Here is a 21,455-nt window from a genome sequence, read left to right on the forward strand (position 1 = left end):
CAAACTGTCTCAATTCATCCGACTGGTGCCACATACTAGAGTCGGTGATATGATGGGAGGTATATTTAAATCCGAATGATAATCGCCGCAATTCCATGAGGGATCCAATACTCTCTAGAAGTTTACATAACCCGGGGCAAAAACTCAGGTCAAGGGTCGACAAATTTACCAGAAGGCTAATTGAATCGGGAAGTCCAACCAATGATTTGCAACCAGCAGCATTAAGCACCTCTAGCTTCTTCAAAGAACCTATAAATGGAGGAATTTCCACTATAGCAGTCTTGGCTATGTAAAGTTCCTTCAGTTCTTCCAACTTATCCATTTCTTGGGGTAGCTCTTGGAGTTTATAACATTCCTCTAAGTCCATAAAAATGAAGCTCTCGGCTACTCTAATAGAAGGGTGAATTTGCTTCAGACTCCTACATTCCTTGAGACGAAGTATCTCTAAATTTTGGAAGGCTGATAGGTTGGGAGTAACTTTTAAACAGTTGCAATAGCTAAGATCTAGAACTTTTAACAGCTTCAACATCTACAAAACAAAATGATTGATAAATTTTCGATAAGAATAAGTCATTAGAAACAAAAGACAAAACAAGATGATCTCCTTTCTAACCTTAAAATGACTCCAACCTTCCCAAAGCTCGGAAATGTCACTTCTTGATAAATTGAGTATCACTAATTTCTCTGGACAAAAATTGGTGGCCACGGACGCAAGACATTCTCTCCACTCGAGCCATCGTAACTTCGGAAGCAAGTTTCTGGAATCTCCAATCACTTTTGCACGACGCACTGAAAGGAACCTTAAATTTGGTAGTGTCTCAAATTGTTCAGTTGTGAATTCCCTCTCCGATCTTCCTAAAAAAGTAAGACGTAGGGCCTGAACGCGATCCTTTTGATTTCCCTTCACAAATGTTGCATCAAATCAACTAACAGTGGACCCATATATACCACTTTACCTTCATTCTATTGTGGTGACGTTGATGCTCAATTCAGACCACATTTTTATCATATATGTGATTATTTATTTTTCTATGATGAAATTATTCCCCTTGCTTACATTCCTTCTTTTATCCGATTAGAGGATCAGCGCAATAGGTCAATTCAAGCGAAAAAAAGGCGATACTGACACCAATTGCACAAATAACCACTAAATAGTAGTGAGTTTATTGTTTAAACCTAAAGTTTTCTCCTTTTTTTCCTTTTTTTTCCAATTCGATGGAAATGTCTACCATGTACAGATGCTTCCTAATCATATCAAGGAAATAATGTAAAGAGAGTAATTTCGGCCATGAGGTCTAACAATTCATTCCAATCAAGAAAATTCATGTCAAAAGGGAGAGAAGAATGATAAAGGTAACAATTACCTTATTTCTTGTAAGTGCTTCCAAGGCTTCCTCATGCGCCCATAACCTACTTCGATTCATAGGCACGTAATCTTCTTGACAAACAATATTCCTACCAAGGTCTCTCAGTTGGTCATGCATTTGCACCTTTCCATCATCTCCGATTTTTATTAGCGACATAAAACTCAATGTTTCAATCCCCATTTTTTGAAAAATTACAAGCATCCCACATGTAGAATGCGTATCTTAAATCATCTCAATGAAGAAGCAAGCAATATCCAAAAATATCTGCTTGTCCTCCTTTTCTAATGCGTCATAACTTATCATCAACTTATCTCGCACTTTCTTATGTGGTACTTTCTGCAACTTCTTTAAGGTGTCTTGCCAAAATCCTTGGTTCTGCCCACACAGAGACGAACCTATAACCTCAAGGGCTAAGGGGAGCCCTCCAGTAGTGGACACGACATCATGAGAGAGAGATGCAAATTCACATGGAGGAAAGTCCCTCCTAAAAGCATGTCTACTAAACAAGATCAATGACTTATCCTTAGCAATTTCCTGGAGTTCGTACTTGCAGTTCACCCCAGCATCATCAAGAACAGTCCTTATCCTTGTGGTAATTATTATCTTACTTCCCATCGCAAACCAGCCATGTTTCCCAACAAAAGCTTTGATCTGTTCATGATCATCCACATCATCTAGAAGAATTAGGACTTTCTTACGTTTAAATCTAGATTCCAAAATTCTAATTCCGTCATCCATATTAAACACTTGGTCTCTCCCTTTCAGATCAAATATTAATTGATTCTGCAAGTTAAAAATGCCATTGCATCGCGACGATTCTCAAATATTTGTGATAAAACTACGATACTGAAATTGGTCGGAGAGCTTATTGTGGACGACCTTGGCTAAAGTTGTCTTACCGATGCCCCCCATTCCATATATACCAACAATTTGGGTAGCACTAGAGTTATCATCCAACAATCTCAAAATTTTCTCCACAACATTATCGATTCCGACAAGTTGCTCGGTAACAACTAGCTGAAAAGCCTTCTTTAACTCACTCAAAACTTTTTTGACGACCACTTTCACCAATTCTCCTTCATGGCTGTTTATAAGGCATTCAAGCTAAAATGCATTAGAAAAGCAATCATATCCTATTATATCTCATCATTACAACACTACAGCATATAAGAGTTGAAAAAAAAAAAAAGAAAAAAAAACCGAGCGCAAGTTGAGAAACACACGAATGTAGAACCTCTACAAGAAAGATCCTATTGCAAGAAAGTAAACAAAGCTTTGATGGAAAATGAAGTACCCGTCAGCAGTTTTCTCCGATTCCCATCCCTTTAGGGAAGCTACTTCTTGAAGTGCTACTTTCCATTTCTCAACGTCCTCCCAATACTTCCTACTTAAACAGGAGAAAGCCTCTCCAAAGCTCCCTTTTTGGTTTCGCACATCGGTCGGTTCAACATGGTAAAATATGGGCAAGACAACGTGCCCGCTTTTGATGCACTTCGTCATCTCAACGAGCTCTTGCAGACACCATTTGCTCGAAGCATAGTTTTGAGAGAGAATCGAGATCGAGATTTTACTATTTTTAATGGCTTGGAGAAGGTTGGTGCCAATCTTCTCACCTTCGCGAAGCTCATTGTTGTCTCTGAACACGTGGATTCCGGCATCGACAAGGCCATTGTAGAGGTGATCCGCGAAGGTTTTGCGAGTATCCTTACCACTTAAGCTCAATAACACGTCATAGTTGTCACTACCCGTCGAAGCGGCGGAGGAGCTACACGCACTGGCATCATCAGCTTTTCGACGTGCGCTCGTCTCGTTGGTTTGGACAGAATTGTGTGCGAGCACTAGATCACGTTTCATTTTTACTCCTGCGATGATTCTTGAACCGATCTCTCCGTGAATATCGAAGAATGAAATTCCTCTATTCGGGTTGCCCAACAAGATGACCGTGGAGATCTGAGTTTTTTGGAACTTCACACCTTCAAGATGCACATGGATCGGGAGGAAAAAAGTAGACAAATTACTAGAAAATGACTGGATTTAGTCGTCGCGTGAAGCTGGCGCGAACCCCCATGCCTTTCCTTTAGGGCAAGTGGGATTTAGCTGTGGGCGGGGCCCACCGTTTTGCATCGACTGGTACAATTTTTTCACTCTACTTAGTCGTTGCGTGTGAAGTCGGCGTCCTCGCGAACCACCCATGCCCTTTCTCCTGGCACAGTGGGATTTAGTTGTCGGTGGGGCCCACCGATTTGCATCGATTACGCTGTTATTTGTTAAATCGCTAATTTAATTTTATAAATAATTACCGCGTATCATGTCTTTGCCCTAACCACTTCCATAGGATATAATAATACTTATCATTCAACAAACGGCTGTGCATAATTGCGCCATAGATTTGATGAACTCATTATACGCGATTGCATACGATTTGTTTAAGCAACAACGCAATGAAATAAGTAAGATTTTGTGAGAGCACGATTGATTGTTGTAAAAGTTTAAGTTATTAGATGAAATAGTAATTTATTAATCAAATATTCTAACAATCCCCCTCAAATTCAGTCCGGTCTTTTGCCTAATAGTAAACATGGAAATTTAATTTGGAGACAAACGGGGTATGTAAAAATTTGAACTCAGGATTTGAGGGAGCACAATCCACTATTCTAAAAACTTAAGTCATTAGATTAAGGTGTAATTTGCTAATTAAATATTCTAACAAAACATTACATGCCACGCCCCAATTAAAATAATTAAATTTTCAACTTGAATCTATTTTTTCTAATTATGAGTTTGTTGATGATTATGATCTGACCTGAATGGACCCCTAGAAGAAGACTCTTACGACATGAATTCCTTGGATCAAAGTGTGCGTGCCGTTTGGGGAATGTTTAGCCCCTTCCTTCAAGTACGACTTTCGTTCGAAACAACAGCTTTCTGGATTTGGTAAACTTTTATGGAATTTTTAATATTGTAAAATGAGTTCCAGCTGTTCTTGTTCTAATTCTTCCAGGACACTATCTATGCGTCTTAAAAAATAATAATAATAATAATATGACTATCCATAGTAGAGCTTGTATTTCTAAACTCTCATGCTATAAATGAAAGATGCGTGTTTAGTGATGGTATACATAATTGAGCCCTCAAATAATTATAGTCGTTGTTCAATTTGTCCCTATTTTCTCATTATACATAATACATGGTGTTTGCTTTGTTAGTATGACATTTATGTGGAGTCAAGACTTTTTATGATCATGTAGAACCGAGTTTTTCACAATTTATATTTCAAGGCGGGGAAACTACAGTTGTCTTCTTGTAAAGTAAGATAGTTACTTGACTCTTTTGGATGGTTTTGAGCTCAAAACGACACTTGAGTATCTCCACACTAGATTCAAAGTATCGTTGATAAAGAGGAAGAAGGGAAAGTAGGAGGTGAGGTGGGAGGATGAAGTGCATATAGAACTTGATTGATAATTCAAAAAATCTGTCAAAGTATTGTACATTTCATTTGTCTACGTTGGGAATCTAGAGATGCCTTCAAGTTTCAGGTGACTACTTGAGGCAAATACACCTGGTGGTGGTTTTACCTACATATTCTAATTCGGAAGCTATTGCATACACTCTAAACACACAATTGAACTAGACTTCCTAGCCAAAAATTGCGTAGCTTTCTGAATGAGCTTGGGCGCATTTGAAAAAATTAAGAAAAGTTGAACTAGACTTTCCATTAAAAAGGAAAATTACAATCGTCTTGCTCATTTTTAGGGGCCAGCGAATGCAAAGGAGTCAATTAGAGTGGGTCGCTTTGATTGACTCTTTGCACTTGTAGGCCCTAAAGATTGACCGGCATCTTGCTTTTTCCCTAATGGATGACTTTTTGAATTAGTACTCCAAACGCATAATTTTTTAATTTATATTTTTGGGCTAAATCAAAAGACTAAGATCAGCAGAATTAAGCAAGGCGGCAGGCTCTTATTGGGTGTTTGGTAGAGATATTTTTGTTTCTGTGGAATGAGAAACTTATTAAGCAAACGGCACTTGCAGTGTTTGTTCTTGGAATGAGGTACGTTGCTAAGCTGCTAAGCCTGCACAAATCGAAGGAATATTCCAGTGGACCGAGATGGAGGTCCTCCGTTCAGTAAAGAATGGGTTTGTAGGGCTAGTATAATGCAATCTATCACGCTCTGCTCTTTATTTCTTCATCCTTGGTTTCACAAGTCTATTATCGTACAATTGCTTCTTCTTCTTTTTTCTTTTTTTTTCAGAAACAAAAAGCAATAGAAAGAGATATCTTACCTTTACCAAAAAAAAAAAAAAAAAAAAAAAAAGCAAAGGAAAGAGAATTTCTTTATGCAACAAAGGATCCCCATCTCAGTCCTCTCTAAGATCTTCCTTGGATCCACACAGGCTCAATAACTGAACAATGCACCCCATTCCAGGAACAAACGCTGAAAGCAAAAAGATCGATGCTTGGTATCTCCACCTAACTCCCAATAAGAGCCCACCAACTACCCCCAAAACATGAGAAAAGCCACTTTAAGTTTTCCTTTTTAATGGAAAGTATAGTTCAAATTGCTCAACTTTTTTCAAATGTGCCTAAAGTCATTTAGAAAGCTATGCAATTTGGCCTGGAAGTCTAGTTCAATCATATGTTTGCTTTAGATGCTATAGCAAGTTATCAACATGTTCACATGCGTTCAAACTCATTCAGATAGCTACACTATAGTATGTCTAGTTCAACTGGCTTTCTTTTTCTTCCCAAGCGACGGGAAGGCTTCTTCATGTTCTTTCTTTATGAGAGAGAGAGAGAGGGGATCCAACTACCAATAACTTTCGAGTTAGAATGTAGAAGTATAACTATCTAATTGCATTGCCTAAAATTTGAAGGCCTCTGGAGTTCTAATATGGACAATTGAAATGTATGATAATTTGAGAACTTTTATGACTTATCAATCAAGCAAGTTAATAATTATGAACATGGAAAAAAACAATTTGGACTTTCCTTCACTACAACGTTAATAATCCAACTGAAATTTCCAATCGTAACATTTATCGTCTTTAAATTACTACATATTATTAATTGATATAGGAACTTTTAGATGTGGCATGTGCACGGCACATGTTAAGGGAAAAGGTTATTGGGGTTAACTAGTGTATAATTATATGAGTTCAGGTTTAGGGGAGGGGGAATGTAAATTAATGAAGAACTTGAAAGTTATGAGGGTAAAATAACATTTTCCCTAAATGTAAGAATGAGGTTTCACGTTCATGGAACCTTAAGAGTGTCATGACAATTTATCTAATTTAAAGTGATTTTCCTCATTTTTAAACGATGTAGTTGCATTTAATCACGGTTAATATTTTCTTCTGTACTTGGTTAGGAAAATTTCCTCCAATCGTATCTTTGATTGGTGTCTAAATTATTAACTGTAAACTTAATTAAATCTAAATGTGAGTGGTCTTCATATTTGTAACCCACCAATTAGAGGCATAGCATGTGATAAGGAAAATATGGCCCATTAGATAGTAATCTATGATGTAAATATTTTGGTGCATGGAGAGAGAACCTCTATGCAGTTTGTGACAAATTTCAGGATTTTTAGTACATTTGTCATATTATTTTATTTAAGTTCATAAGTTAAAGAAAATCAAATTGTTGATGTTCTAGCGCAAGAAAAGAAAGCAATTTTTTTGGAGCTTAGAATTAAGCTCATAAAATCTATTATGTCCGTTGGATCTAAAATAGATATAGTGAATCTATTTCGTTAGATAAATGTAAAGTAATGCTCCAAAGCACTTTCAATGAGTGGCCACTATTTTAGATTCACCGCATCTATTTTAGATCTATACATTAGACACTATTTATTTTATAAGCTTAAATCTAAGCTCCAAAAAATAATGGTTTCTTTTTTTGCGTGAGCACATCCGCGATTTGCTTTTCATTAACTTATTAATTTTAATAAAAAAATAATAAATTTAGGACTCCAAAATTAATAAATATGATTATCGGACAGTGATGTTCTTACTTCTTCTTTTTTCAACTTTTGGCCCAAATGTTTTCAATACTATTGGCTTTGCAGTTTTTTTTTTTTTTAATATTAGACAACTTATTATAATGATAAATAGTTTAATTATGGGATCTCTTGTTATGCTTGTCTTTAATTTTTCTTGAGCCAATCTGCAATTTTTGAAAGGAAGCAAGCAACACAAAATATGAGATAGTTGAGAAATTAAGAAAAAAGGAGAAAAAAAAAAAAAAAACAAAGTGAGTTAGGTGTCCATAAACGCACATCAACTCCTCAAGGCTCCCCCTCCATGCACCAAAATACTTACATTATAGAATATTATCTAATAGGCCATGTTTTCCTTATTCCACGTCATACTGATTGATGGGGTACAAGTATGCAAAACACTCGTATTTAATTTTAGTTAAGTTTACAGTTCCTAACTTGGACACCTATCAAAGGTATGGTTAAGAATCATATATAAAGAACTAGAGATTTTTTTAAGTGACCATCAAAAGCAAATAGCTGTGTAAAATTTCTATGTGAATGTGCTACGTGACTCAGCCTCATGTGAGGTTTACCCTCTTTATATGTTTGTGCGCTTGCGCTTTGATGGCGTCAATGGGTACTTCAGGCAATTACAAAGTTTTCTAACCACAAATGCGCTTCAATAGCCGCGCATAGCTCCAACACATGAGACTTAGTTGGAGTTATTTTCAGGCAATGCATTTTGCACATTTAGTTTGTCAGATGAGATCAATAACCTATGAGGAAATAACGAGATATTAATTTATTTCAGGAAGCATGAGTAATTTGCACAACCTATAGATTAGATATATATGTATATATATTTGCTAATAATATTTCTTATATGATTCTTGATGTATTTGATATTTCACATTTATATATTTATTGACTTACATACCGGAGAAGGAAGAAAAGCAAATAAGAAGAAGGGGGGCTGGTGCCATGAGACAATTTGACCAGCTTTGAGCAAATTAGATGGTCCTCCGTTGGAACGGTGGAGTTTGAACAGGTAATGCCATGTCTCGGTCCAATTCTTCTATAATTTCCTGTTTCAATTTTGTTCAACTTGAATTTCTGACCTTTCTTCCACGGTAAGTTTGACATAGTAATTGTCTCAAATTGATAACGTCTTCGCGAAGGCACAAGTTCAAGACGTGGAAAAGCTCGAGAAATTCAATGCTTTCAACTACAGGAGATGGAGCACGAAGATGTGCTGCCAATTGGTCGTTGCACAGGTTGGCTATGCTCTAAGAACTACATGTACGAGATTAATCTTCCAATAGGGAACTCATCGAGGTCCAAAGAAGTGAATGGAAAATGACCAAAACAGCCTATTCATGATCCACGACGCAATGGACAACTCTCTTTTCGACATCCTCACATGAATCGACGGCTAATGATGTTTGGAAATGCGTCCAAGAGAGGCACGTAAATAAGAACGCCACTAACATCTTTCTTGGTTAACAAGTACCTCGATTATAAAATGATCATTCTATGCCTATCACTGATCAAGTCAATGAATTGAATGATATTGCAACTGCGTATGCAGATACGGATGAATCAATCTCCAAGACTTTTCTCGTTTCTATTATTGTTGGTAAACTTCCATCTTCATGGAAAGACTACCAAAAGCTTTTAAAGCATTAGAAAGAGCCTTTTGAGTTTGGATCGATCGCTTCAACGCATTTAAGCCGAAAGTCAGGCCAGAAATCATGATGTATTTGGAAACCATTTAGGGAACTTTTTGAACGAGACTTGCTTTCGGAGTGGCAAAATGGATAATGTGGCTCCCTTTTGCGATGACGAAAGAAGAATGGAGCCAATTTGGTAGAGGACAATGACGTGGTGGCGATGATCATGGGGGTTCTCATGGTGAACGATGATGAAGGTTGGTGGATTGACTCCAGTGAAACTTGCAATGTTATTCCCCACAAGACAAAAAATATTTATGCTCTCTCGGACCACCCCGTCATTGAGTCAGCTGATCCGTCAATGTTCGATTACCAAAAGTTAAGTTTTTTGCGAGTATTCTATCCCAAAGACAATGAAGGAATTCAAGAAGCTTGATTCAAGATCATGTGTGCGTGTATGCCCCGTGAAGAGATGACATGTTTCCAAGAGCACATAATAGCACGAGGGCAATAACTCTATCAATGATTTAGTACATGGTACCGACTTAAATTGATATCTGTTTGTAAGATTTAAGAGGATTTCGCTACTTGCAAATTAAGCTATTTGGTTTGGCAAAGTGAATGAGAGAAAGAAAACTTAGTTCTATGATTTTCTTTGATACTTAACTTCATTTGATAAATTAGTAAATGTAGATTTTTGACATCCCAACACGTAGTTTATTCTGATTTCGCTCAACCTAGTATCACCAAATTAATAGGTATAAATTCCCTCTCGAATGTGAAGTAGAACTCATCCATTTCCAATGGAATCAAGTGAGAGAAGGGAGAATTGAACTTAATTGATTTGGTATGATATTAAGGAATGAAAAGTCAAGACCATGATAACTGAAGGTACTTTGTTAGAGGAGAAAATAGTAGCTCCATCAAAAGAGTAATTTCATGATTACAAAATATTTCCTACAACCTAGTCGGACAGAAGTCCTTCCTTTTATACTGTTGATTGGTGGGTTATAAGCACATACCTCACCGAAATTCAATTTCCATTAAATTTATATGCAGCTCATATCCATAACTTATAACCCACCAATCAGAGATATGATTGAAGAAATTCAGCCTTTGTAAAATTGGCTTGTTAAGTGTATCAAATGTTGCATTGGTCTTTGATGGGCGGGCTTAAACGAGCAACAAAAATTTGATAAATGCAAACTTTGCAAATCAATTTCGCTGACTACTCTTTGAGATCAATAATCGCAACATCATCTCTTTCACGTAGACGAACTTAGAAACGACGGCCTGGCAAAAAAGCTGTTTCTATATAGGAATGCTGTACAATATCGTGTAGACCGAAAGGGAACTTCCCACGCAGAAACCTTATAAGCAGCCGTTGCTGCCTGCTATCCATTATGTTGAGTACGGTCGACTGATTCGGTTTTGGAGTTTGTGGTGGTGCTGTTGCAACCTGATGACAGTGGCCGTGGAGGAGCGGAGCAAAGTCAGCTGCCATGGAGTGCGGAAGAAGAAGAAAGACCAAAGCGCAAAAAGAACAAATATGTGACAGCCTGAGTTTAAAAAGAATGATGCGACATTTTCACCTAGTTAGACTTGTAATGCATTGCTAATAATTTTGTGACATGGTGCAGAAATCTCTCATAGAGCGAAATTTAATATGTTGAGATACTTATTAGGTAAAGATAAGTTTAGGTATCTAATGAATAAAAGTCCAAGCATTTGCAACATCATTATCTGAAAAATGACAGCAAGCGTACATGTTGTCCATCATAAACGAAATCAAGCTCACGAAGTTACCTTTTCTATTTCTTACATATGAAAAATCAAGCTCACCAAATTTTTCAATGAATGGATCATAAGAAAGTTCTTTTATTGGTCGGGTCATTAACATATGAATCAGTAATAGCAAATATGTCCAGAAGGATGATGGATAGAGGTCCCCGGGGTGGAGAAAAACCCAGTTAGCCGAGGAAGACCAGAAGGTAAAAGGAAAACCTAACAAGCCAGGTTCTAAGAGTAAGTTGGAGCAAGAAAATTTCGAAAGCTAAGTTAATTCGGGCTTGTTCCAAGAGATGTACCAAGTGATGTTTTAGCCTCAGGTACCACTGATATAATTTAGTATCCAAAACTGGAAAAAGCCCTAAATCTACGGCTTCTCTTCGACCAAACGTATACTAGAATGAAATCCTGGTGAACGAGAAGGATCTCTTGAGACGACTGGGAAAGCACTGATCATAAGATGAGGAACATGAAGAGATTTCAAGTAAGGAAGAAGAATAACCCTATCAGAGTCATCCTCGGGGTTGTCCAAAAATTGAAGAGAGAGCTTGCCTTGCTCTTCCAACTCCTGAAGACCATCGAAGCCAACAATGTACGGCACTGGACGAGAGTTGAAGAAACTGGGAGCTTCGACAGTAGGTACTGTTGGAGTTGGAGGAAAAGAGAGAGCTATGGCTGAAATCTTGAATTTGAAACGAGAAAAATTTGGGAGAAGAGGTTGAAGACGATGGAGTATGCAAAAGATGAAGATGGAAAGGTGAAATCTATGCTCTGATGTCGAGGATGCGATCAACGTCCTCTTCTTTGTCATGGAAGCTGCTTTGCTTGCCGAAATATATTACCTAGCATCCCTTCACTCATTTCATGATCACCCCTTTCTTCTTTAATTCTTTTTTTTCTTCCTGCTGTTTGTCTGTCTGTTCTTGTTCCGTTGCAACAAATGGGAAAAAGAAAAGAGAATACTGTAAAGCGCCCCTGTTTTCCTTTCCTGCAGAATTGGAAGAGTAATGGACACTGACTATGGAATTCCATTATAATTCCATAAACAAGAACCTATATTGGCCATGGACGTCAAAATTCAAGACCCGTGTACAAGTTTAGAATGCCAAATAATGTGAATTAAACAAACTACGCTGTACTTCGGTACTTAATTAACTAATGCTAACAGTCTCACGATGTGGACAAACGAATTTGATTTTACTATAAGGGCGTCCAGAAAAGACATTTGAATCGTCAACAAACAGCTTTTTGACATCTAGTCAGCAACTGTTCTAGCTTCCAAATACGTTCTCTTGAACAAAAGAATTTCGAATGGAAATCGTTGAATATTGACTTAGTTCATGCCCAGCCCTGATACTCCGCATGTACGCCCTCGGTTTCTAATGTTAAGATGTTCATAAGGAACTCGCTGTCAAGTGTCAATCTTACAAATCAGTAGTTGGATATATTATTCCATAATCTCATGCTTTTGAATTGTCAAGAACAATTTTGCCACCTTCATAAATTGCATCCATTCAACAAGCTGCTTCAGAAACTGAAAAACTATCACTATAAACGCACATCTCGTGTCAATCGTCACTAATATTTTTGTCACATGGTGCATAAGTCTCTCAATGAGCAAAATTTAGAACGTTGAGATACTTGTTAGGCAAAGATAAGTTTAGGTGTCATGATGAATAAAAGTTCAAGCAATTGCAATGTCATTATCTAAAAATGATGGGCAAGTGAATACGTTATCCATTATGAACGATATCAAGCTCACAAGGTTACCTTTTCTATTTCCTACATATGAAAATCAAGAGCACAAAATTTTTCGATGAATGGATCATGAGACCTCTATCTCATGAGCCTTCGCACCCTAAGGAGAGAAACCAGTAGTGGAAAATATGTCGAGGAGGGTGATCCATAGAGGCCCAATTAGCAGAGGAAGACCAGAAGGTAAAAGGAAAACCTAACGAGCCAGGTTCTAGGATTAAGTTCGAAGCAAGAAAATTCCAAAGCTAGGTCGATTCGGGCTCCTTCCCGGAGATGTATCATGTGAGGTTTTAGCCTCAGGTACCACTGATAGAATTTAGAGTCCAGAACTGGAACAAGACCTAAATCTACAACTTTTCTTCGACCAAACATATGCTAGAATGGAATCCTGGTGAATGGAAAGGATCTCTTGAGACTGACTGGGAAAGCACTGATCATAAGATGAGGAACATGAAGAGATTTGAAGTAAGGAAGAAGAATAACCTGATCAGAGCCATCCTCGGGTCGTCCCAAAATTGAAGAGAGAGATTGCCTTACTCTTCCAACTCCTGAAGACCATCGAAGCCAACAATGTACGTCTCGGGACAATAGTTGAATAAACTGGGAGCATTGACAGTTGGGACTGTTGGAGTTGGAGGAGAGAGAGAACTATGGTTGAAATCTGGAATTTGAAATGAGAAAATTTTTCAAGCATAGGTTGAAGAAGATGGATTATGCAAAGGATGAATATACGAAGTCGAGGATGCCATGGACGTCCTCTCTTGTCATGGAAGCAGCTTTGCTTGCCAAACGACACCTCCACGGGCCTGAATCTCTGTCCACGTTCAATGATTATATTACCTCCATCCCTTCACTCACTTCATGACCACCCCTTTCTTCTTTGATTATTTTTTTTCTTTTGGTGGGTTAGTTTGTGTGAAGTAAATTTTCTCAGCCGTCGAGGGGGATTCTTGTTGTTTGTGATTCTGTTCAAATAGTACGAGTGTAAAAGGGAAGTTTCAGTAGAAGTTCTCGAGAAGCAAGAGCTGAAGAAGCACCCTTGATTGGCTAGTCGTATAAATTTAGGCGTACTTGTACTTTTATGTGCTTCTACTATCTGTAATCCGCAAAATGCTTTACTGGGGCAGTCGCAAGTTCTCGGAGGCATAAAAGAACTGCTAAAGTTTCCCTCAGTGAGCTAGTTTGTATGTGGGTAATCTTAATTTTCGTCAGAAAGTGACTGCTCTTGTTTATGAGAGTCATGACCATCATAAAAGTTTCAGCGATATTGCTAAGTCTTGTCTACTTAGAAAGATGAATCGAGTGCCCACCATTACCAATTGACAACTGTAGGAAATGTAAAAAATATGATGTTGTTGACTGGCCACTTCTCCGATTGTATGGAAAGGTCTAGGCTTAAGCTAGGGAAAAATGGAGTATTTGCTAATCAAATTATATGCAAGTGAAAAGACTTCTTTTTCTGTTTTCAACTTGTACGAGAAACTTTTGGGGTAAGCATGTGGAAAGAAATGAGTACCTAAAAGTTCAAATAGACATTAGAAGGAAAATTTTTAGAAGATGTTGTATTGGATCGAGTGAAACGGGTTATTTTTACTTGAAAGCAAGTGCGTAGTAGAACACATAAAAGGACCAAATTCAAAGTTAAGTTTACTGAACTTCCACTTGGTATTTCGTTTTTTTCCCCCATTATAGCATTTTTCAGTAGATCCCTCGTCAAAAGGTAACCAAGATTGAGTTAGTACTATTAGGATGAATGACCTAACAAATGTTCCCATATGGTATTGTTCCTTTCTATATCATTCTGTGATTTGATGGGTCTTCGAAGTTGTATGACAAAAGATGATCGATCCTAACAGGGCCCATTGCATTCCTTTCATCAGTATTTATTTAGTGTTGATGCAGCCCGTTCCTGGGCAACCGGGTGAGGAGGACTTTGTCATTAATGATATTTCTATTGGAATTATCCTAGTTGGCTGATGTGTACGTGTCATATCCAGAAGAAGGCTTCAGCCATCTTCATTGCACTCCTTGTGAATGGGTCGCCATAGATTTTGGTCCATATCATTGTGGGTCTTCATTGGGTGGTGGAAGCTTTAGTTTGGGAAGAAGGATTATTATATGTGCTGGAAGGAACAACATTGTGCAGAGAGGATAAGAAGCCATTTATTTAGTTCCATTTATTGTTATTGTACTTGTTTAAGGGGCGTGGTTTGTCGAAGAGCACAACACACTATCTCTGGCAATCTTAACCTAACTTTATTAATTGATGGCTCTCAAAGGCAATCATTTGAAGGATCAATTCTATTGTTGAGTCTTTTGGGATCTTGTCGATCTTCTTCTTGTATAAATTTTTATCGTGTTGTTGTATCTCCTTTCTCAATATGGTTCTTACTTGGAAGATTTCGCAGTTGACTAACTTGTAGTGATCTATTGTCTGCAATTGCATTGAAATAAAGCTCTACGTGAGCTGGACAACAGAAAAGTTACTAAGAAAAGGAGAGATTTTTTGGTCAAAGTGGAACCGTACATTCCGTATTTTCATTGCTTTAAATCTCCACATATACAGAAACTCAAGAGAGCATGTTTGATTAATAGGCCATCACTTCCTTAAATTGTGGGGGTTTATTCAAGGAGTAAACTGTGCAAACGCAAGCCCATGTTAATTAAAATTTAGGCTGCTTGTTCTTATAGAATTTTGACTATTGTTTTCCACATTTTTTCCCTCATGTGTAATGAAAGAATTTGTAGTTTATTGGGAAAGTTTGTCATTTTACTGCAGAGACTGCTATCTTGGGTGTCATAACTGCCGTCAATGAACACATAATTGATACCGCCGCATCTCAGATCCACACGTCATCCTGAGCCTTCTACATTTCCTTATTCGTTATGCATATCTGCATTGCAGGACTTGGAAACACTCGTTGAAGTTGTTGCACAACATTACTATGGTGATACCAAGAAGTGGAACTTCATTGCCACTACAGAGGCTATTAAGTGAGTTTAGACGATGTTAGCTGACTTTTCATGTAGCCATAGTTTGTGTAGTTTCCTGATGTTCTGGTAGTCTGTTTGAACCAGGTATTTGGTTAGGTTAGCCATGTTTCGGAATAGTGGCTATACGATGCTTCTACAGGGCGGAGAGATTCCAAATTCTGAGAAGGCATCAGAAGTTTCCTCCTCACAGTCCAGACCTGGAGATTCCAGAAAACCTGGATTTTATAGTGGGTCTGGTTCTTTCAGGAATAGCTTTGGGCAGAATGGGTGGAATCTGGGAGGAAGAGCACTGTCAGCGTTAAGCAGATTTGGAGAGAATGTCAGAATGGTTTCTGACCCACCGTGGTTGTGCAGGGTGCAGCAACAGAATGCTATTGTGGAATCTCTCGGTAGGTGTGTCGGGAGGTTGTTAGTTGAACCCTGGTAAAGTTGTATGATGTACTTCTTCTGATGCATTTTGTTTTATGACAGCTCCAAAGGCAGAGAAATCAACATTGTCATCAATTTTGTCCGTGAAGGGTGTTCATGGATCTTTATTTCTCATGGGGGAGATCCTATTTATCGCAAGGCCACTAATCTATGTTTTGTTTATTAGAAAGTATGGAACTCGGTCCTGGGCTCCTTGGTTTCTTACGCTGGCCATGGATGTGGTTGGCGTTGGCATCTTTCCTCAAGTTACTTTGTCTGCGTGGGGTAGTAAAGACCACAAGTTTCAGGACACCACTTCAGAAAAAGATGAGGTTAGAATCTAAATATGTATTCGCTCATTTGAATTTGTCCATTTAGCATGCATGCCCTGGCTTGTATCACAATGCTTTTGGACTGGCCTTTCTTCAGCCATCTAATGTCCAGATTAATGATTCTCTCATGACGTGTCAACTTATGTTCTTTTTCCTGTAAGTAGTTGAAAAGAAGAAAGCTACTCTGGGCACCCTACCTCATGAGAGATCCATTTTTAAGCAAATACACAAGGTACACTTATAGCTACTAGAAATTATATCCAGTGTGAAGTTTACATTTCTGGGATTAATTCCCTCATGGTAAATCATGTTCCTTCTCTGATATTTCAGGGAAAGGCTCGACAAAGCAGAGTAATTGTCGGAACCTGTTCCCCTTTTTGGGGCTCTTACAGGTGTTCCTATGTGTCCATTTTGCTTCTATTTTTTACGTTGGCTAAGATAAGGCTACTTATCATGGGCAATTGTGCTCATTCCTTTATGTTTACTCATGCAGCAAAAGTCATAGAGCTGATTGTGGGAGCCCAAACACGGTATACGTACATGTCGGGCTCATAAGAGTGAAGCCTTAGAAAGCTGGTCCACACTTTGAGTTGCCACGCCTCCCAGAAATAGAATACAGGGACTGTATACACTATCCTCATGAGTTACTAGAAGTTGAGGGACGACGTCTTGGCAATGAAAATTGACATTTTGATTTTTTGGAAAATAACGCAATAACTGGTGAAGTTCTGCTGCAGATCCCCAATTGAACACTGGTTTCTTGGTTTTGTTGGAAATAGATTTTGCTTCTAGCTTGATTGCATCTGGGAGGAAGTTCTCATTGTGCAGACTTCACTTCAGAGTTGGGGTTCGATCTTGTTCAATTTTCGTGGGGGGTTGAGGAAGAAAATCTTGTATCCCCTTTACTCTATGCTGTCCACTAATTCTTCTTCCCTTTCGTTTCTTTCCTTGTTTCTTTTTAAGCTAAGCCCCTTGTTTAGATCCCTACGTACAGAAGAATATTGCAGTCAGTTTGATTATGATCAAGTGACATTGTTTCTTTGGTTCGGATGAAGGAAACCTTTAGATGTGAGTAAGTGGATTTTGTTCTATTATTGATCAGAGTTCCCCCCAGTCTCTCTTCACATTACTTGTCTTACCCGTTAAGAAGTTTCCATTTCAAAGAGTCCACACAACACTTCCCATGCATGGTAAAGACTGAGAAGTCACCACTGTTCTGGTGACCGGGTTCTATGGTCTCTCGAGGAATCCCTCCCTTCCATCATAAAAATGTTGCATCCCAATGCATCTTATGTACTTTCTATCTGGAGTGTTGTATCACACAAATATTTTAAAGGTTTTCAATGAATGATTGAGATTTGTTCTTGCAATCCAATGATTAGAGATCCTCTGGGATTTGTACCAGGGCCAATGGGTTACAATTAACTTTCTACTCCTTTTACACATGCCAATTTTATAAATTATATTGAATCACCAACAATGACAAGGTTCATGTAAGTCTCGTATAAGTTTCCCTAGATCTAACAGTCTGTACTTGGAGTTAAGGTTGTGCGTTTGTACATGTTGGGTTCGCTGAACGCTAGCGATAGAAAAATGAGTAGGGAATGAATGAAGTGTCACTTGGCCATTGGTCAAAGTTACAGGGGGAAAATCATAAAATAATACAAATAGTGCATAAATTTTGGCTCAAGGTGTAACGTTATTCTTGATTTTTAATTTATTTAATGTCGGTCCCTTCCTTGTTGGTTATCCAGTATATCGTATCATCAAAGTTATAATTTTTGGCGAAAATTGGTTAGAATGATTACATTGAAATTTTATGCAAATGCTCAAGATTAAATCAGCAAAAATGAAAAATTTAGGAGTAAATTGGAATCTTTAGGATTGATTGGACAATTTTCCTTTTGGAGGAGAGACTCTGTCACCTCGATGTTTGCTGCATGAAGCATGACTCCTTGGTTCGAGCCAAAACAGTGAGTTTCGACATCAATGTATCCAGCTTATTCTTCATCAAATCGCTTGATATGACTAGTCGTTGGCCCCCTGCATTCGCAAGGACATTTTATGAGGATGAATGAGGGAAAGTTTTTCACTGGTGAACGCTAGCTTTACACGTCTATAGACTGTACATGCATGGATTCGCATTCATGAAAAAGCATATTGCGGAGTGGAAAATGGCATTAGGGACGGCAATGATGAAGAAATCAAATAATGTTTTAATTTGATCTTTTATGTAAACACGGCTCGTACCCCCCACATAAATATATAGGAGCAGTGACAGAGACCTGGTGGGGCTTGTGCATATGACTATCTGAGCCAGGAGCGCAGCGAAAACTCACTGAGCTGCATGGCCAACGTCAAGAACTCCAGAGTGCGAACGCTTAAAGGAAGCAAATGCATAAGTCAAGGATGTCGTCGACATCCTCTCTCTTGTCATGAAAGCCGCTTTGCTTGCCGGAAGATATGTGCACAAGCCCTCTGATTCTCTGTCCTCGTTCAGTGGATGCATCAACTCAGATCCCTTCACCTCACTTCACGATCACCCCTTTCTTCTGTAACTTTTTTTTCTTCCTGCTGTCTGTGTCTCTGTTCTCGTTCTGTTGCAACAAATGGGAAAAGAAAAAGAGAGTACTATGAAGTGCCTCTGTTTTTCCTTTCCTGTAGATTGGGAGAATAATGGAAACTGACAATGGAATTCAACTATAATTGCAGGAACAAGAACATAAAGCGGCCACAGAGGTTCAAAACCCTAGATCTGCGGACAAATTTAGAATGCTAAGTAATGCGAATCGAACATACTACTCTATACCTCTATACTTAATTAACTAATGCTAACAATATCATGATTAGGGGGAGCGAACTTGATTTTACCATAAGGATGACGAAGAAAGATATTTGAATCGTTGGCCAACAGCATCCTTGGCATCTAGCCAGGAACGTCCTAGCTAAAAAAGTAAGTTCTCTCTGGAACAAAAGAATATCGAACAGAAATCCTTAGACTCCGCATATGCGTCCTCTGTTTCTAATGTTAAAATGTTCAATCTTCAGCATTAGGAATCACACATTATGATTGATATTTTCCTCGAGATCATAAGGAAATTGCTGTCAAGTGCTAATCCTTAGACAAATCAGGAGTTAAAGGATATAATTCCAGAGTCTCAAGCTGCCTGAACTGTCAAGAACTGTAATTATGAATTGCAACCTTCATAAACTGCATCAATTCAAATAGCTGCTTCAAAAACCAAAAACCATCCCTAAAAGGGCATTAACAGCTCCTGCAAATTGGTGCAACATCATGAGATCAATTTGTCATCCACTGATTCGGTTACTACCAAATCTTTTAGAGTAGTCTTGACACCAAAACTCTCACAAAGCAAGAACGCGTCCAGCTCTGCCCTCATTCCGGTGCCAAAACAAACAATCCATTACACAGTTACTTCATTCTTAATCTCACATCAGAACTACCTCCACGTGTGGTTCTCTTTGGTTTATATGTCCTAGACTAAAAAGGCATCGTTTCCTTCATCGTACTAGCATGCTATTGTATATCTTGCTATTCCGAAGGTCCAGAATAAGCATCAGCGGAACAAATCCACGTTACATAGCATAAAAAATCCTAATACTTGGATGAATAAAATCTGAAGCTCATTTTTCCAGACAGGATGAATTTGATCGATATTCAGCCCTCGGTCAAATTCGACACGTAAATCTCATCAAGAATCCAAAATGGCCAGGAATCTTGTGAAGAGAATATAGCAGTGTATCGATAACATGTTAGGTGCGCATGGATTTATTTCTGTACTTTTTTGTTCCCGGGAAACAAAAAAAAAGTGTTTTGTTGGGAACAATTTTTGAATAAAAGAACGCGTTTGGTAACGTTTGTCCGGAATAAAAATGAACAGAAAACACGTTTGGTTAAATTTTATTATTTTTTGTTTCTTTTAATTTTTTAAACATTTTTTATTATTTTTTATTTTTTCCTTTCTTTTTATTTTTTCTTTTTTTTTCGGTCACCGGGCCGGGGCCTGGGCACTCGGCCTCGCCCACCACGGCGAGGCTCGCCTGCCCACGGGCGAGGCCGAGCCCGGCCGTGGTTGGGCGAGGCTCGGCTCGCCTTGGCCGGGCGAGCTCGGGCTCGCCTGATCCGGCGACGCCGAGCCTCGACGGTCGGCCGCCGGCCATGGCCGAGGCGGCGACCGGCCAAAGAAAAATAAGAAAAAAAGAAGAAAAGAAGAAGAGAAGAAGAAGAGAGAGAAGAGTCGTTTTTGTTCTTTTGTTCTTCCGAGAAGTGTTTCTTTTCGGAGAAACAACTTTTTTGTTTCTTTTTTCGTTCCTATTTCGTTCCGAAACAAAAAAAAACAAAAAGGAACAAAAACGCAACCAAACGCGTTTCTCGTTCTTTTTGTTCCCGGCACACTTTCCGTACAAAAAGTGTGCCGGAAACGTTTCTAAGAAACGTTTCCATGCACGCCCTTAATGACTTACCATGAAAAGAATTCTTAAGGGATTGAGACAACTGAAGCCAAGGGTTGCCTTGAAGAGTCTAATACGGCTTAATTGAGGCAAACCGTTCTTCCATTAGGGCATCCTCATTAATAAAATGAAATCGAAAGTGTCTGCGTAGGCGAATAAGCATAACCAAATAGATGTCAAGGAAGGTAGCAAATCATCCCGAAACGCAGAGACTTTTCAAGAAAATTACAACTCGGATTTGTGGGTGATAGTCATTGATAGGTCATCTAACATCAGCAATCTTACTTGATGGCTACGACATGTAATGTTCTTATGGTTCAAGATTCAAGGGGCTTTCACCAAAGCCCTTGGGAAAAATTTAAACCGTTTGGTTCAAAGATTTGGAGCCATACTTGAGAGAATGCTAACATTTAGAATGCTCTGGAATCTTTGAAAGCCCAAAGTGTGGGAGCTGTTGGGCATTCAAAGATTCCGAAAATGCCGAGGGGGTTTAATGAATTTTTTTCTTCCAATATTGCCCTCACCGATAATTGGGTTTTCTTGTTTTACCCTCAAAAATAACTATTCATCATCTTCCTCGTCTTCCTTGTTTCTTCAAGACCAAAGCTCGCCCGGGCGGAGCTCAACCGCCGGAGCCGGTCGCCCACGCACGGCCGTCGCCACACATCGCCATGGCCACGCACCACC

General features: G+C 38.6%; 1 protein-coding gene, 1 long non-coding RNA gene and 1 pseudogene across 3 annotated transcripts; 1 reads left to right on the forward strand and 2 right to left on the reverse strand.

Moving 5' to 3' along the window:
• Positions 1 to 1,589: 1,589 nt before the first annotated feature.
• On the reverse strand, positions 1,590 to 3,221 carry LOC120292650 (disease resistance protein RPV1-like). The gene is made up of 3 exons (XM_039310941.1): positions 2,662 to 3,221; positions 2,267 to 2,451; positions 1,590 to 2,041 (listed from the first exon to the last, which is right to left on the reverse strand). Exons 1-3 carry the CDS (start codon positions 3,219 to 3,221, stop codon positions 1,590 to 1,592), a joined length of 1,197 nt encoding a protein of 398 aa, XP_039166875.1.
• Positions 3,222 to 11,266: 8,045 nt separating this feature from the next.
• On the forward strand, positions 11,267 to 17,028 carry LOC104443240 (annotated as a pseudogene).
• A 93-nt stretch (positions 17,029 to 17,121) lies between these two features.
• Positions 17,122 to 21,026, reverse strand: LOC120293014. 2 transcript variants are annotated; one of them, XR_005550677.1, is made up of 4 exons: positions 20,781 to 21,026; positions 18,581 to 18,953; positions 18,221 to 18,338; positions 17,122 to 17,279 (listed from the first exon to the last, which is right to left on the reverse strand). It is a non-coding gene; the product is annotated as an uncharacterized LOC120293014 (long non-coding RNA). The 2 variants fall into 2 exon arrangements; XR_005550676.1 differs by lacking the exon at positions 17,122 to 17,279 and having other exon boundaries at positions 17,995 to 18,338; positions 20,781 to 21,021.
• Between the last annotated feature and the right edge of the window lie 429 nt (positions 21,027 to 21,455).

This window comes from Eucalyptus grandis, chromosome 4 (assembly GCF_016545825.1).
Source record: "Eucalyptus grandis isolate ANBG69807.140 chromosome 4, ASM1654582v1, whole genome shotgun sequence".
NCBI lineage: Eukaryota > Viridiplantae > Streptophyta > Magnoliopsida > Myrtales > Myrtaceae > Eucalyptus > Eucalyptus grandis.